The sequence below is a fragment of the Mytilus trossulus genome, chromosome 1 (assembly GCF_036588685.1).
Source record: "Mytilus trossulus isolate FHL-02 chromosome 1, PNRI_Mtr1.1.1.hap1, whole genome shotgun sequence".
Classification (NCBI taxonomy): Eukaryota; Metazoa; Mollusca; class Bivalvia; order Mytilida; family Mytilidae; genus Mytilus; species Mytilus trossulus.
The window spans coordinates 68,576,314-68,602,279 of NC_086373.1; the positions used below are offsets into that span (position 1 = coordinate 68,576,314).

A 25,966-nucleotide genomic window follows, 5' to 3' on the forward strand; every position below is an offset into this window, starting at 1 on the left:
GACCACAAACCCCCCCAAAAAATCCACTTTTTCAGTATTTTACTTATTAATGGACTTAGTTTTTCCACAAGGAAATGTTACATTCACTCCGGTCAGTTTTTAGAATTTTAAAAACTTGCTTAAACTATCCTTGATTTGTTCCAAACTTGGACAGAAGGTTGTTTATGATCAACAGCTAGTATCTAGAAGGCTTCAGGTTAAAGTTTTTGGTCAAGGTAGTTTTTGATGAAGTTGAAGTCCAATCAACTTGAAACTTCATGAACATGTTCCTTATTTTTTCTTATTTTTTTGAGCCTGTGATTAACAGCAAAAGAAGGCGAGACACTGTGCCCCCGTGGAACCCTTATGAATTTTTTTCTAAATGGAACCAGAAAATTGAGTAATCAACTAATCAACTGAATTCAATGAATTCATATATGTACAGTATCAATTTCCTTCCATTTATCTGTGTTTGTTAAAAGCAATAAGTATAATGCAGTTAACAAAATGAAATAAAAAGATACACATAAGTGGATAGAAAAGATTTTTGTCAAACACATATTATTTAATAGGTCATTGACAATAAATTCATTCATTGAACTATTTATATAAATAAGATTACTTTTTGTTACAGAGTAGATTTGCAATTTTCTTCTGATTATGGAAGAACTTGGCATCGTCTTCATACGCCATGTTTATCAGGAAGTTGTCATGGTAACCATCAACCAATCAGTTCAACATATGGATCTGTAAATATTCCAAGGTTTGTATTGTGATATTATGAATAAATGGGGACGGGGATTTAATCAAACACTATATAATTAGCGGGGAATTTAATCAAATGCTATTAAAAAGTACATGTCTAAGCTGCAAACTTCTGTTTGAAAACTAAATTTTCTATATAACCCTTTCCTCAATGGATTTTTTTTCTCACATACTTGCATAGATGCCAACCATAATGATTTTTCTGTAGTTTTTCCGATTTTGCGGTAAAAACTACGCTATTACGGTCAAAGTCGAATAGTTACAGATTCTCAATCATCGCCGTTCAATTTTGTAAAACACAGATTTTTATCATTACTTTTCCGTCCTGGTCTGGAATTTAGAAAACGCCAATGTAATGCTTCCGGTTTCTCAGGAGTTATTAACCTATAGATGGGAACCATTACTTTTCCGTCCTGGTCCGGAATTTAGAAAAGCCAATGTAATGCTTCCAGTTTCTCAGGAGTTATCAACCTATAGATGGGAACTAACTGACTTCCGAAGAGGCAAACTTGCATTTTATGAAGTAGCTTTCCCCCTTTCTCTACTTCACCTTGACAAAAAGAAAATGTACGAGTCGATAACATCTGAACAATTAATGAATGGAATTCATACTACAGACAACATGTTGAACAACAAATTTTAGTTCACATCATTTTGCAACCATTCGTTAGTAATTTTTATTGTTAAATGCAAGTTTATGAATGATTACTGAAAACTTTTCAAAAATACGGAAAATTTGGTAGTTTGTTACTGATTGTGTCAAAAGGGGGTTGGCATCTATTTACTTGATTTGCATAGGATTTTTGCAATAAAAAAAAATCATCAGGTTTAAAGTTATAATGCATTGTGAAAAACGAAAATTTCATCAATGAAATTCAAGTCGGATATTCTCATGAATATCCTTTTCATATTGGATACAAACTTTTTTAAGTCTGATGCAGACATTTTGTAATCAAAGCATTTCAACTGAGTTACTACACAGGCGTCAAAAGGCGTTATTATGGAGTATAGGGGGTGGCGTCAAAAAGCGTCATTATGGAAAGGTATAATGGAAGACAAAAATAAAATTTTATGTGAGCACATGTAATGAATCTAAAAAAATGATCTTGATAAAAACTGAAAGTTTCTAGCCAAAAGTGGGATAAAGAAATAGCTGTGGTTGTAATGAGAAGTTGCTGACAATCATCTATCATAAGTTTTCTTTTTCTTTCTAGTTATCTAGTTTGTTTGGCATTGACTGCTGTTATGTAGAACTTCTAGAAGTTTTTAAAATGCTTGATTTGCCACAAACGTTAACAAAATCTGTTTTAATACTGATCTTAAAAATTGACAGAATGATACCAATTTCAGTGCAGATCATACCTTTTTTTAGAATAACTTTACCAAGTTTGGTACAAACTGAAAGGTGCTTTGCTTTTGCGCCAATTGGCATTTCATTTGCCCAAAAAAAATCTTTCATTTGCGCCACAAACAATATTTCATTTGCACCAAAATAAAACCTTCAATATTACAGGTAAATACAGGTAAATAGTATAAAACATATATATTTAAAAAAAAAAGACTATTGATAATTAAAGTTTGTATCATTGATGATATATTCATGTCTGGACAATTCCTGCTCTCAAGTGCATACCATATTGATAAAATATAGTCCGTTTTTTCATGATACATTTTTCAGAACGTTTGATCTGATAATAAACTAAAAGTGTGGTCATCAAATATTACACACTTTAAAATTATTCTCCTGTTTTATGTCTGAATTGAAAATGTCCATCTTGACACCTCAAACATGTGAACACTATATATAATTATAAACCTTAGTGACTCTCAACTTCTGAAATAAGTGTGGCATTGAACTCACCCCAATTATAAACCTTAGTGACTCTCGGCTTCAGAAATGAGTGTGGCATTGAACTCCCCGCATTATTCAGAGAAATACTGTAGAGACAAACCTTTTAGAGCAATGCATATTTAACGCTTCTGTTATTGCTTACCTTAATTACCTGTAAAATTGCGCAAATGAAGTTTTTATTTTTTGGCGCAAATGAAATATTACCTTGTGGCGCAAATGAAATATTACCTTGTGGCGCAAATGAAAGATTGTAATTTTCAAAAATTGGCGCAAATGCCTGGATTAAATATTAATATTTGAAACATTTTTTTTTTCAGGTGGACTAAAATTACCTTGCCCTTACCTTATGCCGCTATGTCACCACATGTCAGATTCAGATGGAGACAAACCAATAGAAGAGAACCCAACTGGGCTATAGATAATGGTATGTTGACAAAAATATCTTTGTATAAAAATCTGGTTGATTTTGCATGAAATATAAATGTTAATAAAAAATAAAAAAGTTTTTAAGGCAAGTATTTTAATGTTACTAAATTAGATACTTTTGATGTCAGAACATTAGTAGAACAATTTAACAATATAAATCACATACATATTAATATGCTTCTTAATCAGCAGGTAAAGTATTGACAATCACACAAGAATCTATCTTGTACATTAAAAAGTTTGTAACAGGGAACCTTAATACACGATCAAACTATATATCAAAGAAACACACCTAATTGATTTTACCAATTCTCGTTTATGATCAAAAGCACATTGTACTCATTGGATAGTTCAAGTCAGTTCAATACAAAAATGTCTTTAACAAAATCTCTATAAAAAGATGTCTTAAGAAGCGACATTCAATGTCATTAAATATATTGAATAGGTCTCTGGTATTTTCAGAAATAAAAAAAATCTTCCATATGATGAATAATATTTTCAGCTCAGAGAGGCTATGGAAAATTACACATTTTGCTATTGTATATTTCAGTTTATATTGGAGACTGTCCAGAAAGATGTAATGGACATGGATTTTGTACTGATCAAGGATGCAAGTAAACATGTTATAACTTCACTTTACTTTTATTATTCCAACCAGTGTAGTTTTGCTCTATTTTTCTGTTTGCATGCTTGCTGACTGAAACCTAATTAAAAAAGTTTAATTCTGTCCACTTCATATAAAATTTGGTGGATAGTTGCATAGCAGTCATACTACAACTCCTATCTACTGACTTCTTATAAGCTATGCAGATTGAATTGATTTACAACTTGAAGTTCTATTGTGATGCTAAGTTTAATTTATATTATAAAGATCAGATTTCACTTCACATGGAACTAAAGAAGGCAGCAAATATTGATGTGAACAACCTAAGTATACAATACCTTTACTTAATATAATACTTTTCTAATGAAGACTAACTTATTGTATAATTACCTAAAAAAAATGAATTTAAAAGCAGCCAGAAAAAGACAGGAATTTAATTGTACCTTTCTTGTAGAGTGATACTTGAATTAGAAGAGTCAAAAATATTTTATTCATGTTTATAAATTCTGTATGAATATTGTTTATTTGCATCTTACTTGCAGGTGTGATTTTGGTTATGATGGACCAACATGTAACACTAATGTAGTACAGAATCCTACTCTGTTGATGGAGAACTTTGAAGATGACCATATATTGACATCGTCCAGTGTTATGTCAGTGAAAGGGGCCACAATTAGTTATATGTGTGGTGTCCTGTCCTCAGGGAAAGCTCTGGTGTTCAGTAGGAATGGAGAGAGAAAGATTGTTACATCAGACTTCAACACAACAAACAGCAGGTACAGTTTTTGTCAAGCCTGCAACTTTTGTTGCAGAAAGCTCGTCATAGGGATAGTGATCCGGCGGCGGCGTTAGCTTACTTCTTAAAAGTTTTATATTTTAGAAGGTAGAAGACCTGGATGCTTCATACTTTGTATATAGATGCCTCATGTTACAAACTTTCCGTCGGTCGCATGTCAAATGTCCTTGACCTCATTTTAATGGTTCAGTGACTACTTGAAAAAAAAGTTAAGATTTTTTGTAATGTTAAATTCTCAATTGCATTTTCAAGTCATACTATGTTTCAGAGCAAAAATTGAAATATATAGATGTGTATGAATTGTTTATAAAGGAATTAAGAAGGGTTATGAAGGAAAGCAAAATAATTTCTCAAAATGTATTTTTCATAAATTTGAAGAAATTGATTTAATAGAATAAGTTGAAAATATTGTAATAGTTTATGTAATATTGTTTATTATATTCTGAGTATGTTCCTGGCAACTCAGAAGTTTTTTCACAGGAATACTCCACTGGTGCTTGGACAGTGAAGTATAATTGTAACAAGATATCTTAAGAATAAAGACTATATTTGTTGTTAAAAAAAAAAAAATGTTAAATTCTCTTTTATTATAAGTAACTGGATAACTATATTTGGTATGTGCGTACCTTGTAAGGTCCTCATGCTAGTCAGACAGTTTTAACTTGACCTTGACCTCAATTCATGGATCAGTGAATAAGGTTAAGTTTTGGTGGTCAAGTCCATATCTCAGATACTATAAGCAATAGGTCTAGTATATTCGATGTATGGAAGGATTGTAAGGTGTTCATGTCCAACTGGCAGGTGTCATCTGACCTTGACCTCATTTTCATGGTTCAGTGGTTATAGTTAAGTTTTTGTGTTTATACCCCCGCTTTAAAAAAGGGGGGTATACTGTTTTACCTCTGTCTGTCAGTCTGTCAGTCCCTCCGTCAGTCAGTCCGTCCCATGAAACTTTCGTCACATTTTCTAAGGAACTACACATCCACCCTTTCTGTAATTTGGTATCAACATTTATATATGTCAGCCATACCGTGTGATGCGTTTTCAGATTCATCACTCGTCAACTTCCTGTTTACCGAACACTTGTATGATTTTACACATGATAGCCAAGTTGAAAATTTTCATCACATTTTTCTCAGGAACTACAATACAAGGATTTCTGAAATTTAGTTTCAGGATTTATATAAGTCAGCTATACCGTGTGATGCGTTTTCAGATTCATCACTCCGACAACTTCCTGTTTACTGAACACTTGTATGATTTTACACATGATAGCCAAGTTGAAAATTTTCGTCACATTTTTCTCAGGAACTACAATACAAGGATTTCTGAAATTTGGTTTCAGGATCTATATAAGTCAAGGTTAAGTTTTGGTGGTCAAGTCCATATCTCAGATACTATAAGCAATAGGTCTAGTATATTCGATGTACGGAAGGATTGTAAGGTGTACATGTCCAACTGGCAGGTGTCATCTGACCTTGACCTCATTTTCATGGTTCAGTGGTTATAGTTAAGTTTTTGTGTTTAAAAAAGCGGGGGTATACTGTTTTACCTCTGTTTGTCAGTCCGTCAGTCCGTCCGTCAGTCAGTCCGTCCCATGAAACTTTCGTCACATTTTTCTCAGGAACTACACATCCACCCTTTCTGTAATTTGGTATCAACATTTATATATGTCAGCCATACCATGTGATGCGTTTTCAGATTCATCACTCTTCAACTTCCTGTTTACCGAACACTTGTATGATTTTACACATGATAGCCAAGTTGAAAATTTTCGTCACATTTTTCTCAGGAACTACAATACAAGGATTTCTGAAATTTGGTTTCAGAATTTATATAAGTCAGCTATACCGTGTGATGCGTTTTCAGATTCATCACTCGACAACTTCCTGTTTACTGAACACTTGTATGATTTTACACATGATAGCCAAGTTGAAAATTTTCGTCACATTTTTCTCAGGAACTACAATACAAGGATTTCTGAAATTTGGTTTCAGGATCTATATAAGTCAGCTATACTGTGTGATGCGTTTTCAGATTCATCACTCGACAACTTCCTGTTTACCAAACACTTGTATGATTTTACACATGATAGCCAAGTTTAGAAATTTTCGTCACATTTTTCTCAGGAACTACAATACAAGGATTTCTGAAATTTGGTTTCAGTATTTATATAAGTCAGCTATACCGTGTGATGTGTTTTCAGATTCATCACTCGACAAATTCATGTTTACGGAACACTTGCATATTTTTACACTATTAATATTATCCACTTGCGGCGGGGGTATCATCAGTGAGCAGTAGCTCGCAGTTTCACTTGTTTGGTCTGTTTTTCTTATACTATATGCAATAGGTCTACTAAATTTGATGTATTCAATGATTGTAAGGTGTACATGTCTAGCTGACAGGTGTCATCTGACCTTGACCTCATTTTCATGGTTCAGTGGTTATAGTTGAGTTCTTGTGTTTTGGTCTGTTTTTCTGAATTTATAAGCAATAAGTCAACTATATTTGTTGTATTGAAGAATTGTTAGCTGTACATGTCAGCCTGGCATGGTTCATCTGACCTTGACCTCATTTTCATGGTTCATTGATCTATGTTTTGTTTTCTTGGTTAATGTTGAGTTTATGTGACAGTTGTAATAAAGCTTTATATTTGGTCTATCAACATAATATCTATGATTAGTAAAGAAGGCGAGACATTTCAGCGTGTGCACTCTTGTAGTAGTATTGTGAAGGATAGAGTAATGGAAATTTGTATTGAAGATTTATTTTCTCATGAAAAACCCTTTTCTCAAAAGAAAAAGATAATAAATGATTGTCTCATCATTTTCAGTAAAACAAATAACCATATGGAGATACAGAATGTCACTGCATTTTAAAAAAAAAAAAAAAAAAAAAAAAAAAAAAAAAAAAAAAAAAACATACCCATTGTTATACTCGTAGCATTACAAAATCTAATCAAACTAATTTTAAATACACATGTTCATATATAGTATTTACAGTTTTATGTGTGAAACTTGATAGTTAAACTAGATTTTTATATTTTTTTAGATATTTACAGTTCTACATCAGAGTTGGGAGTAATTCCATGTCATCATCATGTCCTCCACCAGACAGGCCAGCAGAGACAGTCATTTTGGATTTCTCTTGTGATGCTGAAGTGACATGGAGCTTCCTTAAAGAATTTAGCAGTAATCAATATAGGTCACCCAAGTATGTCTTTATGTCATCTACTGTTATGTTGTTTTAGCATGGCTTTTAGAAATTTATTTCCTCTATCAGTCTTTGATGTTTTATAAAATGAAATAGTGTTACTCTCTTTCAGTATGTTATCTTCCAAGAAGGCAAGCGGTTATGGAAAGCCAATCATATTTCATTGAAGATTGTTGGTAAAACTATTTAATAAAAGTATTGATCTATATACTATTAGTATGAAATCAAGATGATTGAATAGTAAACAAAATTTCACTCAGATTATTTGATATGCTACATTCATACCCAAACTTTTAAAGTGCTGGTAATCCGTCATTGTGCATGTTGATCTACCTGTCCACATGCTTTATTCACCAATAAAACTAGTCACGGTTGTGCATGCATTGTAGCATCAATCTTGCTGAGTTTTATTTGTATGTTTCTTTTTTCAAAGGTCAGAAATGGTATTATTGCCGAGAAATGCTAGGAAATCATCTTGTAGATTCCGATGGTGGCAGCCCTATCATTCTGGTCAGGGTCATGATGTATGGGCTATAGATGGAATAAGTCTCAATCACCACTTATTCAACACCTTGGATGTAGAATTAGAGTCTGATACTAATGCTACACAACATTTGGTTGTCAATAAAGGTCAAATAACTGATGGTTACTGCGATGGGAGAAGAAGTGTCAAGTAAGTAGATAAATTTAGCTGAATCTTAAATTGATCTTTCTCATTCAAAGGTATTCAACAGGCAGACAAATGTATGAAATCTAAGAAAAAGGCTAAAAGTTTTCAGTTAGTTGTTTGCAGAACATGTGATCCTTGTGTTTTTATTTGTGTAATTTATAAATATATTTTTCAGTTGAGATGGTACCAAACACCAGGATTAAAATTAATTTGGCTCGTTTAATTTTATAAGATATTGTCAAAATATTTACTTTGACCTTTTGACAAAAATATAAAAATAAAAAAACTTGAATCACACACATTGTTGGAAAAATTATATTGGATATATAGCAGTTTGACAAACACTAGTTTTGATCATGGAGATGCTTAATACATCTTTGACAATAGAATTTGATTAAAATGTTCAGCTGACTTTTACAGTTGTCTCCCTGTAGTGCTATGTACCACTTTTACCTTTTAGTGATTTGAATGTAAAAATGCTAAAATGAACATTGCATACTTCTATAGTCATAACATGATAATCACAGGTCTTATTTTAGCTTTTGAAAAATGTTTTCCAGTTTTTATGAAGAGAAAAAAGATGGGGATATTAGATTTCTGATGACAGAACCAATGCATATAGGACCTTCATATATCATTCAGTTTGACCTTGTGATGGGATGTCATTTGATGTATGACATGACAAGAAATAACCAGATTTATCTAGAATATTCTGATGACCATGGTCTTAGCTGGTCCCTGGTTGTAGACCCATGTCTGCCTCCTACATCTTGTGAAGAGTACAATAAAGGAACAGTATTCGATCCATCACAATACACAGAGTGGCGTCAGGTGACCATTCCACTGCCCTCAGCTACATGGTGAGTTGTAAAAAGTTAGTTTGCATATTGTATCTTGAATTTTACATACCTGTTATTAAAAAAAAGTATTGTTTTGCATCAGTTCAAATGCTGTAGAACAATTTCATCTTACCTGAAAAACTTTGTTGTCCCTTGATCATATAGCAGATGCGTTTTCAATAATATGTAAAAATGGTACCAATTTTGATTCAGGTGACATCTATAGACCTTTTTCTTGATATATTTTAGGGGTCCAGTGACAAAATTTAGACTAAGGCAGTCAGATTGGGGACCAACAGATTCCTGGGGTATATCCAGACTCTACATAGGTCAGCAGTGTCCTAATATGTGTGGAGGACATGGCAAGTGTATAGAGGGAGTTTGTCAGTAAGTCTACTGGAGAATTATTCATCACTTTTGCCTAAATGTACGAGTTATATTTTGAAAAAAAGTAAGAGCAAACAGTTAGAGGTTCTAAGCTATTATCATGTTAAAACTTTTCTCACCTTAAATATTTTAGAGAAAATTGACAGATGTTCCTTACGTAACGAGCTGTTTTAAATATTACTGTGCTTTTAAAGAAGATTTGATATCTCAGACTGTTGCTTTAAGTTCAAGAAGTGTTTCGCATGAGCTAAGTATTAAATGTATTTTAAACAACAAAATTTAGATGGATTGAAAAACTGCATATAAAGGTGTAAATAATCCAAATAATGTTACAAAATTGATATATTTTTTGTCTAAGAAGATTTTCATCATTTAACATTCTAATATTTTGGTCTACAATGTGAAACATTACAGTTGTGATGAAGGTTACGTTGGAGAAGATTGCAATCCTACTGCTCCAATGGATTCTACCATGCAGGCTGACTTTGGTATAAGATATGAACCTAGCTCTGACTTTCTACATATCTGGGGAGGAGAAGTCACTAATGGAGATAAAGGATGTGGAACTTTGTTCTCGGGAGAAACGTTGTATTTCTCAGGGGTAAGTGAAGAAAGAGGTAGTGAAAAAGAACAGATTAAGGGATTTTGATTGATTTGTTTCAGATTCAAAGGAACTTTGTACTGATAAGGGCTCTTTGTGGAATGAAAATAAGGGATCATGTACTTCCAGAATTCACCCCAAGTAGTCAATAAATGTAATGTTTATTTTTCTATAAATATCCTGGTAAAGGCAGTAAATTAGCAGTAAATTAAGACATTGTTTAATCCAGTATTCAAAACCTAGATTTTAAAAAAGAAATAAAGCTTGTAAGCAATACCCTTAACAAATTCGTTCATTCTGACATATAAAATGAAAGACCCTTTATTTGATAATGTAATTAAAACCATATTTATTATGATGTCAGGCAGGAGCTAGAGAGGTACAGACTAAAGCCTTTAACACTTTGACAGCTGATTACATAGAGTTTTACCTCAGAATTGGAGGTAATTTACCTGACTGCAGTGGTGCAGAGACTCGTGATGAGGGCATTCTATTGGAGTATTCTGTTGATGGAGGTACAACATGGCATCTGATACAAGAAATGGTTCCATCACAATATAGACAGTCCAAGTAAGTTCTGTGAAAAACAATAATTCCTTTACATTCTTGTCTATTCTTTGTCATAAGAAACTGTAGTCATTTCACACTGACTTAATCAAGTTTTAGGGTAAGATAATACATGTCCTCAGTGTTATTGACCATTGGGATGTTGAGATTCGACTAAAGATATTAATCAAGTGATGTTAAATGCCATTTCATTCTCATCAGTTCTTTGAATAGAAAATATTAGAGTTCGTCGTTAAATCCCTTCAGACAAAAAACCAACAATACATGGACTAAAAAAAAGAGGACATTTTGTCGTGAAATTCGTTGTTTGAAATTATGGTTTATGATCACACAATCTCTTTATGAATTGTTTTCTGTTCTTTTCAGGTTTGTTCACAATGTCTTACCACAAGGGGCAAAGTCACCAAGGACCAAATTTCGATTATGGCAGGTTAAGCATTCTGGTGCTGGGAGAGATCAGTGGGCTGTTGATGAAATCAGGATTGGAAGTTATGAGAGAATGAGAAGTCTTCAAGATAACTTCAATGTTTGTATAAATTGATTACATTATTTATTGTCATTTTGAATACAATTTTATGATAAATGATCTTTTGGAACTAACTTTTAAATTGTAGTGAAGCAGCTGTGAAATTCAAAATGGTCACTGTCATAGAATTTTATGATAATGCTTAAAAACACCTAGAACCAATGATAACTCTTTTAAGTGACTTAAAGGATTGACATATGAGCGACAGAAGGACCCTATAATTCACTGGAATTCAAGATTTTGTTATAACATTAAATGGGAATAAAGGATTCGATATTAATTTTCAGAAATTCCTTATGAAACCCTCTTCTTCCCTTTCTTATATGTATTCTCAATAAGAAATTGCTGAGTAATCTATAATACTAAAATAAGGGTGTCAAATTTGTCAGCCGTCATCACGTATAAACGATGAATCAAATAATACAACTTTATATATAACTAATATAGTACAATGGTGTTGATTAGGAATGACACCACTCCAGGCCCCTTTGTTTTCCATGTAATTAATATTGCCAATAATTAAGAAGTTCCGTATCGAGTCCGACACCCATACCGATAGTATATTCACCTGTTACCTATTACCTTATCTGTACGTTCCGCATCTGATAGGCGCACCAACAAACAGTGTATTTAGAATTTTGCTGTATAATGTTGAGTAAAAAATACTCCATTTCAGACTATTTGTTTTCCAAATTATTAATATTACAAATAATTGATAGGATCCAGGTTGATGGGTTCAAACAGAAAGATTTTGAAAGCAGAGAAAACTGTGCATCTTATAATCGGCATGACTTTATCAGATGACAATACCGATACTAAAATAAGGCATACATAGTTATATACTTTAATTCAGTCACGGACCCGCGATATCACAGGTGTGTTCTAGCTGTATATATATTTCATGACAATATTTGCTTTTTTTGTTAGAATCATGCAGACCCTGTTAAATCGGGAAAATGGTTGACAATCACAGAAGGAGTCCGTGGGAAGTATTGCCAAGCTAGAGATTACACCCTGATACTAGCAAATCAACAGAATGATAAATCAGTTGTCACAAAAGATCTTCGGTTGCAAACAGGAGACGTTATTCAGTTCAGGGTAAGTGCACTACCAAGAAGAGTAGCTAATCCATAATGCTGATCATAACATTGGCTTCATTTTATTATGGTGTAAGAAGGCAGATATTATCATTCATTTTCTAAATTTTGAATACTCTGTAAATAATGCTATCTAAATTTGAAATGCAATAATGCTATCTAAATTTGAAATGCAAGACTTATTTTTTCGAAACCTATCCAGCTGCTAATTTCCCAATGATAAAAAAACATCTTTAAATTTTTCTAAATTTACAGTGTCTTCTTTGGTATTGGCTTGTTGTGATGTTTTTCTTGTTTTGCTTCACAGATTAATGTTGGATGTAGTACACAATTTCGTTTGGACCATCCAGTTATGTTACAATACAGTCATGATGGTGGCCAGACCTGGAGGTTGGTCCATGAACCTTGTTACCAGGAGTCTGACTGTAATGGACTACAAACAGAGGGGACTATCTACTACTCAGGACCCCATGGTTCTTGGCAAAACATTATTATACCTGTTTCAGAAACCATAGCAATGCAGTAAGTATGAAATAATTATTGGTAGTAAATCAATTCATGTATATCAGGTTTTTTTGGTGGCTTTCTGTTTATGTTAAAGTCTTTTAATGTGAACATAGTACACTGGATGAGGGTTTTTCCATAAAACATAATCAGGATCCAAGGGCGACAGGTTAGAATTTCAACTATGAATGGGGGTCAAATAATTTTTTGTCCAGTAAAATTGTAAAATGTTCTTCTATAGGTGATATAAGACCCTCTTTAATTATATGTTTTAGTCCAGTGATTTTCCGTTGGTGGCAGCCAGGTGGTTATGCCTTTAGTTTTGCTCTAAATGATGTATACATTGGACCACCATGCCCAGAGAATTGTAATAGACAAGGAACATGTGAAAACAACAGATGTATATGTCAGGATGGATTCACAGGTAAATACTGAGAATATGTCAGCAAGGATCCGGAAATTATTTCACCTAATTTCAGTCATTTTTACATATCATATATAAAAGTTGGTGCCCCTTTTCAATAAAGATTGTCAAAATCTCATTACAGCATGAGTATGCTCATACTCGTAGAATCAACAAACTTGTTTCACTGTTGCATCGCATTTACTTTATGATCTATTCTACCATTTTCCTAAATTCGATCAAGAGCAATTAATGGAAGGCAACAGGTAAAAAAATAAAATGATTTTAATAACTTAAAACGATAATTTTCTCAGTCACTGCTTACGTTTCTTTCGATTCTGAACATAAGCTTTTGGAGCTTGTGATTAATAGCCAGGTGTGAATATTAAAAACACAGGTAAAGAGATTAGCGATCATTAGCCAATTCTCGAGGCATTAATATAGTTATTAGGAGGACCCTCAGGATTATAACACTTTACTGGAGTGGCAGTTTAATTACATAAAATCAATATAAAAACAAAAAATATGTTCAAAATGGAGATTTTGAAACTCGATCTCAACGAAATGACCAAAATTATTTCTGTTGAAAAATGAAATTTGACCTAAATTCCAATTACATGTTTAGGACATAATACTTTTAGTTTAGGACAAGACTGGCAAATATGACTGTTTCCAAACCCTAAAATATGTGGTATTGTTCACCTCAAAATAGTACTATGATGCACCTAATTCATAATAAGCTTAACTATACACTTTTAGGTCTGATGTTTGAAAAAGCAGTAGACTAATTTACAAAGTCTAAAATATTTTGTAAAGGTTAATTGGAAATGTTGAAATATAAAATTTGATAGAAAGAGATTCGAAAAAATTAAACTCAGAAGTCACACACTGAAACTGAATGACCATATCAACCATTTTTATCTGCGAAACATGTAAAGGATTGATTGATTGTTGATTGCTTACTGTCCAGTGGCAAATATTTCAAGCATGTTCAGGACAACAAGTAAAGGACATTAGATGACTAATGCTACTGACAAGCAACGAGTGCAATATATATGATAATTAGATTTCAGTGGAACTCATTATATTATAGGAGCTTTTGATTCATATGTCTGTAATGATAAAACCTTTTCATTTTGAAGGACCTACATGTAAAGACACTTCAGTTACCCAGTACGGTCTATTTGACTGGTTTGATAACCACCATGATCCTTCTAATGGCTGGAGACGTATCCTTGGTGGCAGTTTAGGTCTGAAGTGTGGTGTTGTGGATCATGGGAATGCTTTGTACTTTAGTGAGGATGGAACCAGAGAAGCTGTCACTAAACCACTCAATACTACATTTCTAAGGTATTTGTATTAGTATGTCTGATAATATATTTTACAAAGGTCCTTAACGTACTTATTAGGATAGACATTATTTATCAGCATTCAGTTATAAAGGTTTGAATTTGCTATTCTGTAAACAGCTAAAATGAGGTCACAATTTTTCTTTTAGAATGTTACAGTTTGTAATTAAGATAGGAGGTAATGATGGATCCTTTAGTTGTACAGACCCTAGCAATAGGAATGAAGGTGTCATAGTGGACTATTCCACAGACAATGAAATTACATGGACTGTTCTGAAGATGGTGGAGCCTAGGATTTACAATACAACAAAAGAGTTTGTGACATTAGATTTACCAGCTGATGCCAAAACAGATCACACTATTATCAGATTTTGGCAGCCTTTAGGTTATGGAGGTAAATAAGCAATTAAGAGCTTGAAAAAGTTATGTTCCAAGGATAAAAAGCAATTAAGAACATGCATATTGCTAGTGACTTGTTTTGGATTTCACTGGTGAAAAAAAAATTGACACTATTTCCTTCAAAGTTATTAGATAAAATTTGTCCCATTGTTACCTTATATAATGTTTTTATTGTTTTTATACTTAACAATGAGAGTGTCGCACTAATAATTACTGATTTGTTTGCGTTTTATAGTTTTGAATCTGATGGAAGCTTAGGTATTATTTGAAATTATGATGTGAAATAGAGCTATTATTTTTTAATTGTTTTGTGAGAATCAATGTTTGAATGTATGAAGCATACTGGTTTATTAATCTGAAGATCTTTCTATTATTTAGGATTGGGGAGAGCAGAATGGGGTATTGACAGTGTAATTGTTGGTGTAAATGAAACCAATGCTAAAACTTTCTATGATGATTTCAATATGATGATGCCAGATCCATATAAATGGCTACAGGCTGAGAGTGCAGTGGCAAGGTCATCATGTCAGTCTGGTGGCAATGCTTTGGAGTTCAGTAGAGACACAGGTATGTACAGGTCATTTTTATTCAGCCAAGTCATACATGATACAAATGTGTAAAAATCCATCATGCTAGGCTAAAAAGATTTCTTGTGTATCTAGTAGGGATTACTACATTAGTCTAGAGGCAACGTTTTGGGAATAAGTAGAGAAACACATATTAAAATCATTGTATCAATCTTGTGGTGAGCAATTAGGGTGTAATATCACCAAATCATAGTATGGTACCCTTTATAGTAAAAATAAAAAATAAAATTTCAATTGAATATGACAGTTGTACGAAATAAATCCTACATTTTATTGCATTAAAAAAATTCTGACCCATAAACATATCTAAGGTGTTTCAAAGCACCATTATTTTTTTATTTGGTTTTTCTATAGAATATTTTGAAAATTTGATGTTACATGGCTACTAATGCTTGTACACAGGGGAAAAAGGGATGAAAATTTTATAGGTAATCTTCCAGTGATGGTTATTTTCTTAAATGCAATGACATTTTATCTATAGTACTGTACAGGATTAACCTGGACTCATGCAAAGATAAATTCTGCACAATTTAAAAAAAATATGAAAATTTAACAAAGACTTATAGGGGAAAATAAATGGTGGTATTACACCTTAGGTATGTAAACAAATAAAGACTATAAGATTACAGAAAGAACTGTTTTAGAGGTAAAACAGGAATGAAAAAAAGGGTTAATTTTATTTATGGTACACATTTCACTGTTTTGAAAAAAATGTTGAAATAGTCTTGCTGCATGTGTAGTTAGATTTGACAACTGATAGAAAAATAAAAGAGAAAAAATAATGAAATCCTTGTATTTTTTTTCAGGTTTAAGATAAAAAATAATGAAATCCTTGTATTTTTTTTCAGGTTTAAGATTTGCCTCAACACAGGACCTCCATGTGACACCATCAACATTCCTTCAGTTCGACATAGCCATGGGATGTGACTCCCTGTATGACAATTTGTACGGTGTAATGCTAGAGTATTCTATAGACATGGGACAGACTTGGAGACCTGTGATAGAGGAGTGTGCCCCTCCCAAGTTTGAGTGTACAGGATATCATCTTAGTAGTGAATACATGTCAGACCAGCACAGGAACTGGACACGAGTAACAACATACCTACCTGCTGGTGCTGTGTATGTTGTTTTACCAATTGATGTTGATGATCAATTTTTTTAGTTTGAAATGGCTTTCACATGTTTGTTTTTCATGTAGTTGGCCCTTTTCTTTAGACATTTGTTTGACGGTCAAAATTTATTAGCATTTAATTGTTCAATATGTGTTTTTATAAAGCTAGTAGGTATCAAATCTATAGCATGTACTTTTATTTCCAACCTGTTTACAGAAATTTAAATTTATGGAATGTTGAAAGTAACTGCTCTATGTTGAACAAACTTTTTATCAATATTTGATAACACATATGCCACAGTATATATGAAAAAGGCTTCAAAGATAACATGTTTTAAAACTAACCATTTTATATTTCAGGTCTCCAACTACAAGATTTAGATGGAAGCAAAGCAGTTCTATTCCCAGAGGACATGTTTGGGCCCTGGATAATGTATATCTTGGTACTGGTTGTCCTTGGTTATGTTCTGGTCATGGTTATTGTAGGGATGATCAATGTATGTAAGTATTCAGGTGGAAAAACACTTGCTAGGGACAGATCTTACTTTAATAATGTGTTTGTGTTTTCATGATCATCAAGTATTTTAAAAATATGAAGCAAGGTAAATAATTGGTATACATCAGAAAAGTTTTGTGTTCATGCTCTGTAATCAGTAATCAGAACTCCAGAAAAATCTTCATCCATGACAGGCAAATTGAAACAATTGATGACTTGAGAATAGTGGGACTTTAACCATAGTAGTGTTGGATAGTAATACTTATTTTGTAGTACAATGTATATCTTTATAATGAATGCACATACCTTGATGTCAGTTCAAAATACACGCATTGTTATAAGAAATAAATGTATGTATTAATGCATATGTAAGAACAGGACTAAAAATACCACAGACAGGACCACAAAATTAACATCAATTTTACAATACATACCTATTACTCAACATGTAAGGAGGATGGCAGGAGACTATATTTGTATGCTATATGAATAAAGCAAAAAATTATTTGTATACCTGTTGTCGTAATTTTTGCTTCTTGCTATGTTTATGTATAGTTAAAAAGGCAGCAAATACGAATTATCTCACAAAACTAGTCAATACACGGGGGAATAAATAAGTACAACGGTCAATTCTGTTTTCTGTTCTCTCTTGGTAGCGTGAATAAATAGTCAAAAGTAAAAATGATACGTTTTTTATTAAACATCTAGAACTGTCAATATATTTCAATACATGTACAATATATAATAAACATACAGGGTGAAACTACTAAAATAATATTCTTTCTCTTGTATTTTCATACGGGCAAAACGGGATTATCTTAAATATTACAATGACAATATGAATAATGCAAGGCATACAGCTATCTGCACTGCTTCTTACCTCTAAATTATGGTCCTTACAAATAATACCAGATGCTCCGCAGGGCGTAGCTTTATACGACCGCAGAGGTTGAACCCTGAACGGTTGGGGCAAGTATGGTCACAACATTCAAGCTGGATTCAGCTCTAAATTTGGATTGTGATTTAATAGTTGACACAGCATAGGTTTCTGACACAGAATGAATGTGTTCTAATGAACTTAAAATTTTTGTTTTCTATTAGAGCAATTCACTATGCTGTTGAATATTAATCCTCTCAAAAAAAAAATTTATGTCAAAATTTTTCATTTCAAATGAGAAAATTTAACCCAATTTTTTTAATCACATCCCCCTTTCCCTTATTCCAAATTAATCTCAATTAAATTTCTAATGGAGTTTGCAACAATAACTACTCATTTAAATACATCATAAAATATTAAGATGTAAAAAAACTGCTTGTTATCACTGAATGGTAAAGATTATTTTAATTTATCAGTTGGTAGTAAAAAGTGAATATACATTGAATATAACAAAGATTTGAGTTGATTCTGGACAAAGAAAGATAACTCCAATTAAAAAATAATATAGCTATTTCACAATATTGGGCAATTAGATATTTCTTGCTTACTATTCTGGACAAAGAAAGATAACTCTAATTAAAAAAAAATATTGCTATTTCACAATATTGTGCAATTAGATATTTCTTGCCATTGTGCAATACTGTGCAATTGAAAAGACTTGCTATTGCACAATACTTAATATAATATTTTAGATCCTGATTTGGACCAACTTGAAAACTGGGCCCATAATCAAAAATCTAAGTACATGTTTGGATTCAGCATATCAAAGAACCCCAAGATTTCAATTTTTGTTAAAATCAAACTAAGTTTAATTTTGGACCCTTTGGACTTTAATGCAGACCAATTTGAAAACAGGACTAAAAATGAAGAATCTACATACACAGTTAGATTTGGCATATCAAAGAACCCCATTTATTCAATTTTTAATGAAATCAAACAATGTTTAATTTTAGACCCCGATTTGGACCAACTTGAAAACTTGGCCAATAATCAAGAATCTAAATACATTTTTTGATTCAGCATATCAAAGAACCCAACCGATTAATTTTTTGTCAAAATCAAACTAAGTTTAATTTTGGACCCTTTGGACCTTAATGTAGACCAATTTGAAAATGGGACCAAAAATTAAGAATCTACATACACAGTTAGATTCGACATATCAAAGAACCCCAATTATTCAATTCTTGATGAAATCAAACAAAGTTTAATTTTGGACCCTTTGGGCCCCTTTTTCCTAAACTGTTAGGACCAAAACTCCCAAAATCAATACCAACCTTCCTTTTATGGTCATAAACCTTGTGTTTAAATTTCATAGATTTCTATTTACTTATACTAAAGTTATGGTGCGAAAACCAAGAGAAATGCTTATTTGGGTCCCTTTTTGGCCCCTAATTCCTAAACTGTTGGGACCTAAACTCCCAAAATCAATACCAACCTTCCTTTTGTGGTCATAAACATTGTGTTTAAATTTCATTGATTTCTATTAACTTAAACTAAAGTTATTGTGCGAAAACCAAGAATAATGCTTATTTGGGCCCTTTTTTGGCCCCTAATTCCTAAACTGTTGAAACCAAAACTCCCATAATCAATCCCAACCTTTCTTTTGTGGTCATAAACCTTGTGTCAAAATTTCATAGATTTCTATTAACTTAAACTAAAGTTATAGCGCGAAAACCAAGAAAATGCTTATTTGGGCCCTTTTTGGCCCCTAATTCCTAAAATGTTGGGACCAAAACTCCCAAAATCAATACCAACCTTCCTTTTGTGGTCATAAACCTTTTGTTCAAATTTCATAGATTTCTATTAACTTTTACTAAAGTTAGAGTGCGAAAACTAAAAGTATTCGGACGACGACGCCAACGTGATAGCAATATACGACGAAAATTTTTTCAAAATTTGCGGTCGTATAATAAAATGCGAGGCATACAGCTAAATGAGCTGCTTCTTACCTCTAGGAACCCCCGGGATGAGCCTTGCTGCAAGCCAAATGTTAACACAGCAAAGACCGACAAACGTGACGTTGCACTGGTATTTATTTCAAATTACCAGAAGTAAATATTCTAAGCAGAAAGAAAAACATAACATCAAACGCTGACATAAAATATAGGAGTCCTCGACTCAAAATGCTTATAATCATACACTCTTATAAATAAACATATCTAGACATATTAATTCTTCCAGTTAAAAACTCATAAATGTACACTTTCAGGTTCACGCTTAAAATATTGACCCAACGGTAACGTTCTGAACATTACATGACAAAGTTGCGCCATATATGACGTTATCGATACATCCAATAACATAAAACGTACGTTTATTACTCATTCAATATACTAAATACTAGAAATAACTTCTGACAACTCATATAAACTCTCTTAATACAATTGTAGCGGGGTTGCTTCCCCTAAGAATCCCAGTGGTGACGATATGAATTTGTAGAGTAGATACATGCTCTCTGGTTACATTTGGCGCCCGACTAAAAAATCCACGATGGTTATCTTGAGTATAGCCAGGGTTTGTGTTGTTTAGAGTCATATATAAAGATATGATGACTTGTGGTTGGGGAATAGTGTAGTAGGGTTGCTTCCCCTAAGTACAGGTAGAACATATAAAGCCAGTCTTAATCAACTGAGCTAGGGAATCGATTCTTTGGCTCAATGGGTTAACGCACTGACTGTCACGTAGACGACAGGGGTTCGAATCCCTGTGGTGACGATATGAATTTGTAGAGTAGATATGTGCTCTCCGTTTAACAATATTTCTTTACTTGGAAAAAACCAATACACACATTTACAACACCTATCATAAATAATCTTTCTAATTCACCACAAAAAAGTAATAGATACAAAAAATATTTAGTTATGTCATAGCAGTTTGAAAATTAAGGATATAGAATAATTTTATAGTTGTGACCCTGGATTTTCTGGTCCAGCCTGTATTCCATCAGAGCCACTACCTGCTATTTTGAGAGATGATTTTAACACAGACACACCAAGGAAAGATAACTGGTTAGAACTGTATGGAGGAGGTAATACTAAACTTTGTGGAACTGTGGTCAGTGGAAATGCAATGACTTTTACTGAGGTAAGTTCAATAGGTCATATTTTGTAACTAATGTATGACTTTACCTGTCAGCAGCAATACTCAAACTGAACAACTTTCTAGCATTCTGGGGAAATTTGTCTGATTTCTGTGCATTATGACCAAAAAAGGAGTGTTCATGAAGCCAAAGGCATGTTAGTTAGCAACCATGTGCTAAACACATACAAACTATGATGTGTCATGATTATACAACGCTTACAATACTATAGCTTCTAATAATGTCTCGGACAAATTCAAAATCAGTGTCAATCAACTTTTTTTTTAAAGATTTATGGCCCTTTGAAATATTAGTTATATAGAAAATTGCATTGTTAGCACTCTCAAGCCTTCATTTTTGTCGAGCCTGCAATTTTTTTTTCTCAGAAAGCTCAACATAGGGATAGTGATTGGGCGGCGTTAGCTAACTTTTTAAAAGCTGTATATTTTAGAAGGTGGAAGACCTGGATGCTTCATACTTTTTTGGCTGTTTTTCTTAAACTATAAGCACTAGTTTAACTATATTAGTTGCATGGAAGGATTGTAAGCTGTACATGTTTGCCTGGCATGGTTCATCTGACCTTGACCTGAATGTCATGGTTCATTGGTCAATGTTTAGTTTTCTAGGTTAAATCTGTTTCTTAGAAACTATAAGCAATAGATCAATCATATTTAGTGTATTGAATGATTAGAAGGTGTACATGTATTTCTTGTTTTTTAATATGACCGTGACCTCATTTTCTTGGATCATGTTAAGTTTATGTGTATATTTAGGACTATCAACATATTATCAATGACTAGTAAAGAAGGTGAGACATTTCAGCGGGTGCACTCTTGTTCTAAGATCATTGTAAAAAAATAGAAGTTATTTGCCCCTTAAAATGTAGATAAAATATGTGGCACAAGCGAGACATTGAAACTCCTTTTTTATTTGAGTTGCAAAGCTTCAGCAACATATTATACCTACAAATTTTGAGCCAAGATTTTCAAAAGACCATGCTTACTTTGCCAAAATATGGCCATGAATTACGACTTTAATACAAAAATAAACATTAAACTTTGTTCAGTGCAGTATACATTATTTAATAAAATTTTATATCTTTTAGGAGAACATGAGATTAGCTGTGAGTAGAGACATTGATTCCAGCATGCTACAAGCTGTAGAATTTTACTTTAAATATGGTTGTAATGGTAATGAAAAATTCTGGCCAAGATCAGAGAGTGTCCTGCTCCAATATTCAATCAATGGTGGAATAACCTGGAATCTGCTGAAGGAAATCAATTACAGAAATCAGTCTGAACCAAAGTAGGTATTGAAGGGGAATAAAAAAAAGGTACTGTGAATTCATTATTATTTGTAGGATACCAGTTTTGGACGGCACATGTTATCCACAAATTCAAATGTTCAACAAATTTCAAATTTTCTGTAGGCTTTTTATGCAGGGTTTTTCTCAAAACACAGAATAGATATTTTCGAAAATATGTAGGTTTTCCTCAATACACACTAATTGATACCCAGGAAAATAGATGAAAGAACAATAATTTAACATGTGCTTATATTACTTGCAAAATCAATACAAAACCTGAGGACAAATTTAGTGAAGGATATTTATAATGCTTCCCATTTGACAAAGTGTATTCTTATTTTTCTATTGGATATTGTACTCTGGTTCTTATACAATCTTGTTTGATTCATAAAGTTTTATTTTTTGATATTCACATGATATTTTGGCATAGAGGTGTATTGACATAAGACAGAGGATCACATTTACTTATGACATCAAAATGAGAGGGATCAAATATTTGTTATGTCTTTGAGCATATTTTAATTACATATTAGTTAGCTTCTGTATTTAGGAAAGATGTGATAATTTTTCTGAATCTGTAATGTTGAGTTGTACGATGCAAGTTATTTTTGCCTGCTGGACAGTTGCATCCTGTTTGAAGATAATTTGCTTGTAAGCATGGAATATTTCATCAATGTCTAATAACAAGGTGAATAAAATTAAGAAAGGAGATGGGGACTTTGTCAGTGACAACAACTCAACCTAAGAGCAGACAACAGCCGAAGGCCACCAATAGGTCTTCAACACAGAGAGAAAATCCTGCACTTGGAGGTGGGCCTCAGCTGGTCCCCCAAAATAACTTATGTACCAGTTGTGAGATCTCAACCCTCCTCCTATACCTCTAGGTAATGGAGAATAAAATGCACACAGCAATACAAACAGTTAAAGTCTGTATACTTTCTACACTATTGCATACAACTTCTTAATTTTATTACAGGTTTTTTAGTATAGATCTACCAGTAAAGGCAAAAACCCATGCCACTAGATTTAGATTCTGGCAACCTAGAAATGAAGGTTAGAAATGAAAATGTGGACAAATTTTGGTATAAACTTTATACTAAGGGAAATTGAGAGATATTACTTTCAAGACTTTTTGCAAAACATACCCTTTATAATTTCATGTTTGTCATAAGATATTTATAGATTATCGTTGATCATCACAACGAGATTGATTTTCTCGCTTGAGCTGGTACAGCGAAAGTGAGAAAATCAATCGAGTTGAGATGACCAATGATAATCTGTTTATCGCTATTTTACCTATGACGACGTCAATTTCATGTCAATTTCGTTAGCAATGCCATGTGGCCTCCTTAGTTTCTAGCGATAATTTTTCCATCTCAAGCCAGAAGCATGATATGAAAATTATCACAAAAAAAGATTAAAGGAAAAATGCACAAAATAGCGATAAAAAAGGTAATTTATGTTTTGTCTTGACATCTCATTCTTAGAGCTTCATTCAAATTTGTACAGGAAGGTGATTTTCTGATAATGAATATGATTAACTAATTTTTATATGTAAACTTTTAAGTAAACATTTGTTATTCAATTGTAGGTAAAATGTTGTCAGCCTGGGCAGTAGACAATTTACACATAGGTAAAATGCCTATGAACCCATTTTCTCTGACAGATAATTTTGATGGTACATCTCTCTCAGATGAATGGCTGTTTATAAATGATGGTGTAGTGGATTCATTCTGTGAACATAAAACAAGGTATAGTTGTTTGTTAGATTGTCTATCAGTTTTTAGTCCCCTGTGCAACATCTTCTTTGAGACATGGAAATACTAAGTGTCTGTCCAGTCTTGTAAATACTCTCATATGTACAATCTTTGCCAGATTTTTTTCAGAATTAAATCAGAGGTTTGTATCAGCAAATTCTCAGACAATTTGAAAATCAGTCCAAAATAACTATTACTAAAGGAGTTATGCTCTTGTTAATATTTTAAAATTATATGTTGTTTAATAGCTCTTTCAAGCCTTCAATTCTTTTCAATATTAAATATAAAAACAATTGAAATAAAAAAAAACTTGACTTATCCAAAACTTTCTATTCCTCTGCTGAATAAAAGATTCCAATATTATAAATCTTTAACTTGCTATATATAACAAATAATGACAAATGACGAGCCTCTTTCAATATTTGACATTTACTAACCTATATTTATTTAGACAGGATACAGTAGGATCTGGCCAATCAGCCATGGTGTTCAGACATGCACCAAAATCAGGGGAACATTATGTTGTCACAAAAGACCTAGATGTAGGGCCAATGTCTATTGTTCAATTTGATGTAAGTAGTTTTGAATGTTTTAGCTAAATTATTTTAGAATAAGCCTAAATTTGTAGAAAAATATGTTAAAAATAGAGATGTAGTGCATAGGTAGTTTAATTTGCTGAGAAATTACTTAAACTAAAAGAAATAGGACAAATTTAAAAAAAATGTTTTAAGCCAAATCATAAAACCAATTTAGATTTGTTTGTTCAAAACCCTACAACAGTTACCTTTCAGAATCTTAAATCATGTACAGATTTAAAATTTATGTGCAAATGAAAATAACAATGTTTAAATTTTGTGTGTCCGAAGCATTTTCTGATTTAACCTTCATCAGGAATGCTCTACTCCAAATATTTGTTAGCCATGGATGTATGAATTCTTAGAAAATTTTAAGACAAAAATAATTTATATCACCAAAAGTTATCATAGTTTTTTTCATAGCAAAATCAACTATTTAGAGGAAAGATGCAAAGAAAGACATTTATTTCTGGTCTAAATTTTGTAAAAAATTCATTGAAAATCAATAATTATTGAGATTTTGTTCATTAGATAAATGTTGGATGTGGTTCAAAGCCATCAGAGAAATACCCAATTAGATTAGAATACTCTGCTAATGGAGGTAAAACCTGGCATCCACTGGTACCAAACTGTGCTGAGGTGTCGTCTGCTAGATGTTTTGATGTGGATCTGTCACCATCTATTTACTATGGAGGAACAAGTGCATTTTGGAGAAGAGTAATCATACCATTGGATAATGTTTATGTATGTGGGTTAGTAAATGGAACATCTCAACCACTTAGTTCAAGTTTGTTTCTCTTTATATCAAGCAATTGTATGATAGACTCGTTGTTGATAACTTTTGCATGGATTACATCTTAAAGTTTGTGATGAAGTTAGTTTAAAGAGAAACACTTAAGATAGGTCATTGATATTTAGTATGCAGTTATATTAATACTGGCATATCTCATTTCCATGGAGATTATTTAGCCTTGCACCTTGAATCATGGTTGACCTTGAAAGTTTTGCATAGGTAACATGCTAATATACCTCCTATCAATATTATGTCAAGATAAGACATACCTGTGTGTCAACAGTTTATTCTAATCTTTAGATACAGATTCCAACTTAAAATTGTATCAAGTTTATGAAAAACCTA

At 32.6% G+C, this 25,966-nt stretch overlaps 1 protein-coding gene across 1 annotated transcript in view; it reads left to right on the top strand.

Annotated features, from left to right (window-relative positions):
* Positions 1 to 25,966, top strand: part of LOC134683210 (reelin-like) — an 82,487-nt gene that overhangs the window by 23,012 nt on the left and 33,509 nt on the right. The window contains exons 14-38 of the mRNA XM_063542372.1: positions 614 to 742; positions 2,914 to 3,020; positions 3,573 to 3,636; positions 4,169 to 4,402; positions 7,477 to 7,638; positions 8,072 to 8,311; positions 8,869 to 9,168; positions 9,397 to 9,534; positions 9,949 to 10,135; positions 10,500 to 10,705; positions 11,069 to 11,228; positions 12,156 to 12,326; positions 12,633 to 12,847; positions 13,105 to 13,253; positions 14,375 to 14,582; positions 14,731 to 14,975; positions 15,359 to 15,547; positions 16,416 to 16,686; positions 17,039 to 17,179; positions 21,018 to 21,195; positions 22,296 to 22,495; positions 23,473 to 23,549; positions 24,088 to 24,247; positions 24,705 to 24,825; positions 25,360 to 25,580. Of these exons, the coding sequence (XP_063398442.1) occupies positions 614 to 742; positions 2,914 to 3,020; positions 3,573 to 3,636; positions 4,169 to 4,402; positions 7,477 to 7,638; positions 8,072 to 8,311; positions 8,869 to 9,168; positions 9,397 to 9,534; positions 9,949 to 10,135; positions 10,500 to 10,705; positions 11,069 to 11,228; positions 12,156 to 12,326; positions 12,633 to 12,847; positions 13,105 to 13,253; positions 14,375 to 14,582; positions 14,731 to 14,975; positions 15,359 to 15,547; positions 16,416 to 16,686; positions 17,039 to 17,179; positions 21,018 to 21,195; positions 22,296 to 22,495; positions 23,473 to 23,549; positions 24,088 to 24,247; positions 24,705 to 24,825; positions 25,360 to 25,580 (4,473 nt within the window). The remainder of the gene's footprint in view (positions 1 to 613; positions 743 to 2,913; positions 3,021 to 3,572; positions 3,637 to 4,168; positions 4,403 to 7,476; positions 7,639 to 8,071; positions 8,312 to 8,868; positions 9,169 to 9,396; positions 9,535 to 9,948; positions 10,136 to 10,499; positions 10,706 to 11,068; positions 11,229 to 12,155; positions 12,327 to 12,632; positions 12,848 to 13,104; positions 13,254 to 14,374; positions 14,583 to 14,730; positions 14,976 to 15,358; positions 15,548 to 16,415; positions 16,687 to 17,038; positions 17,180 to 21,017; positions 21,196 to 22,295; positions 22,496 to 23,472; positions 23,550 to 24,087; positions 24,248 to 24,704; positions 24,826 to 25,359; positions 25,581 to 25,966) is intronic.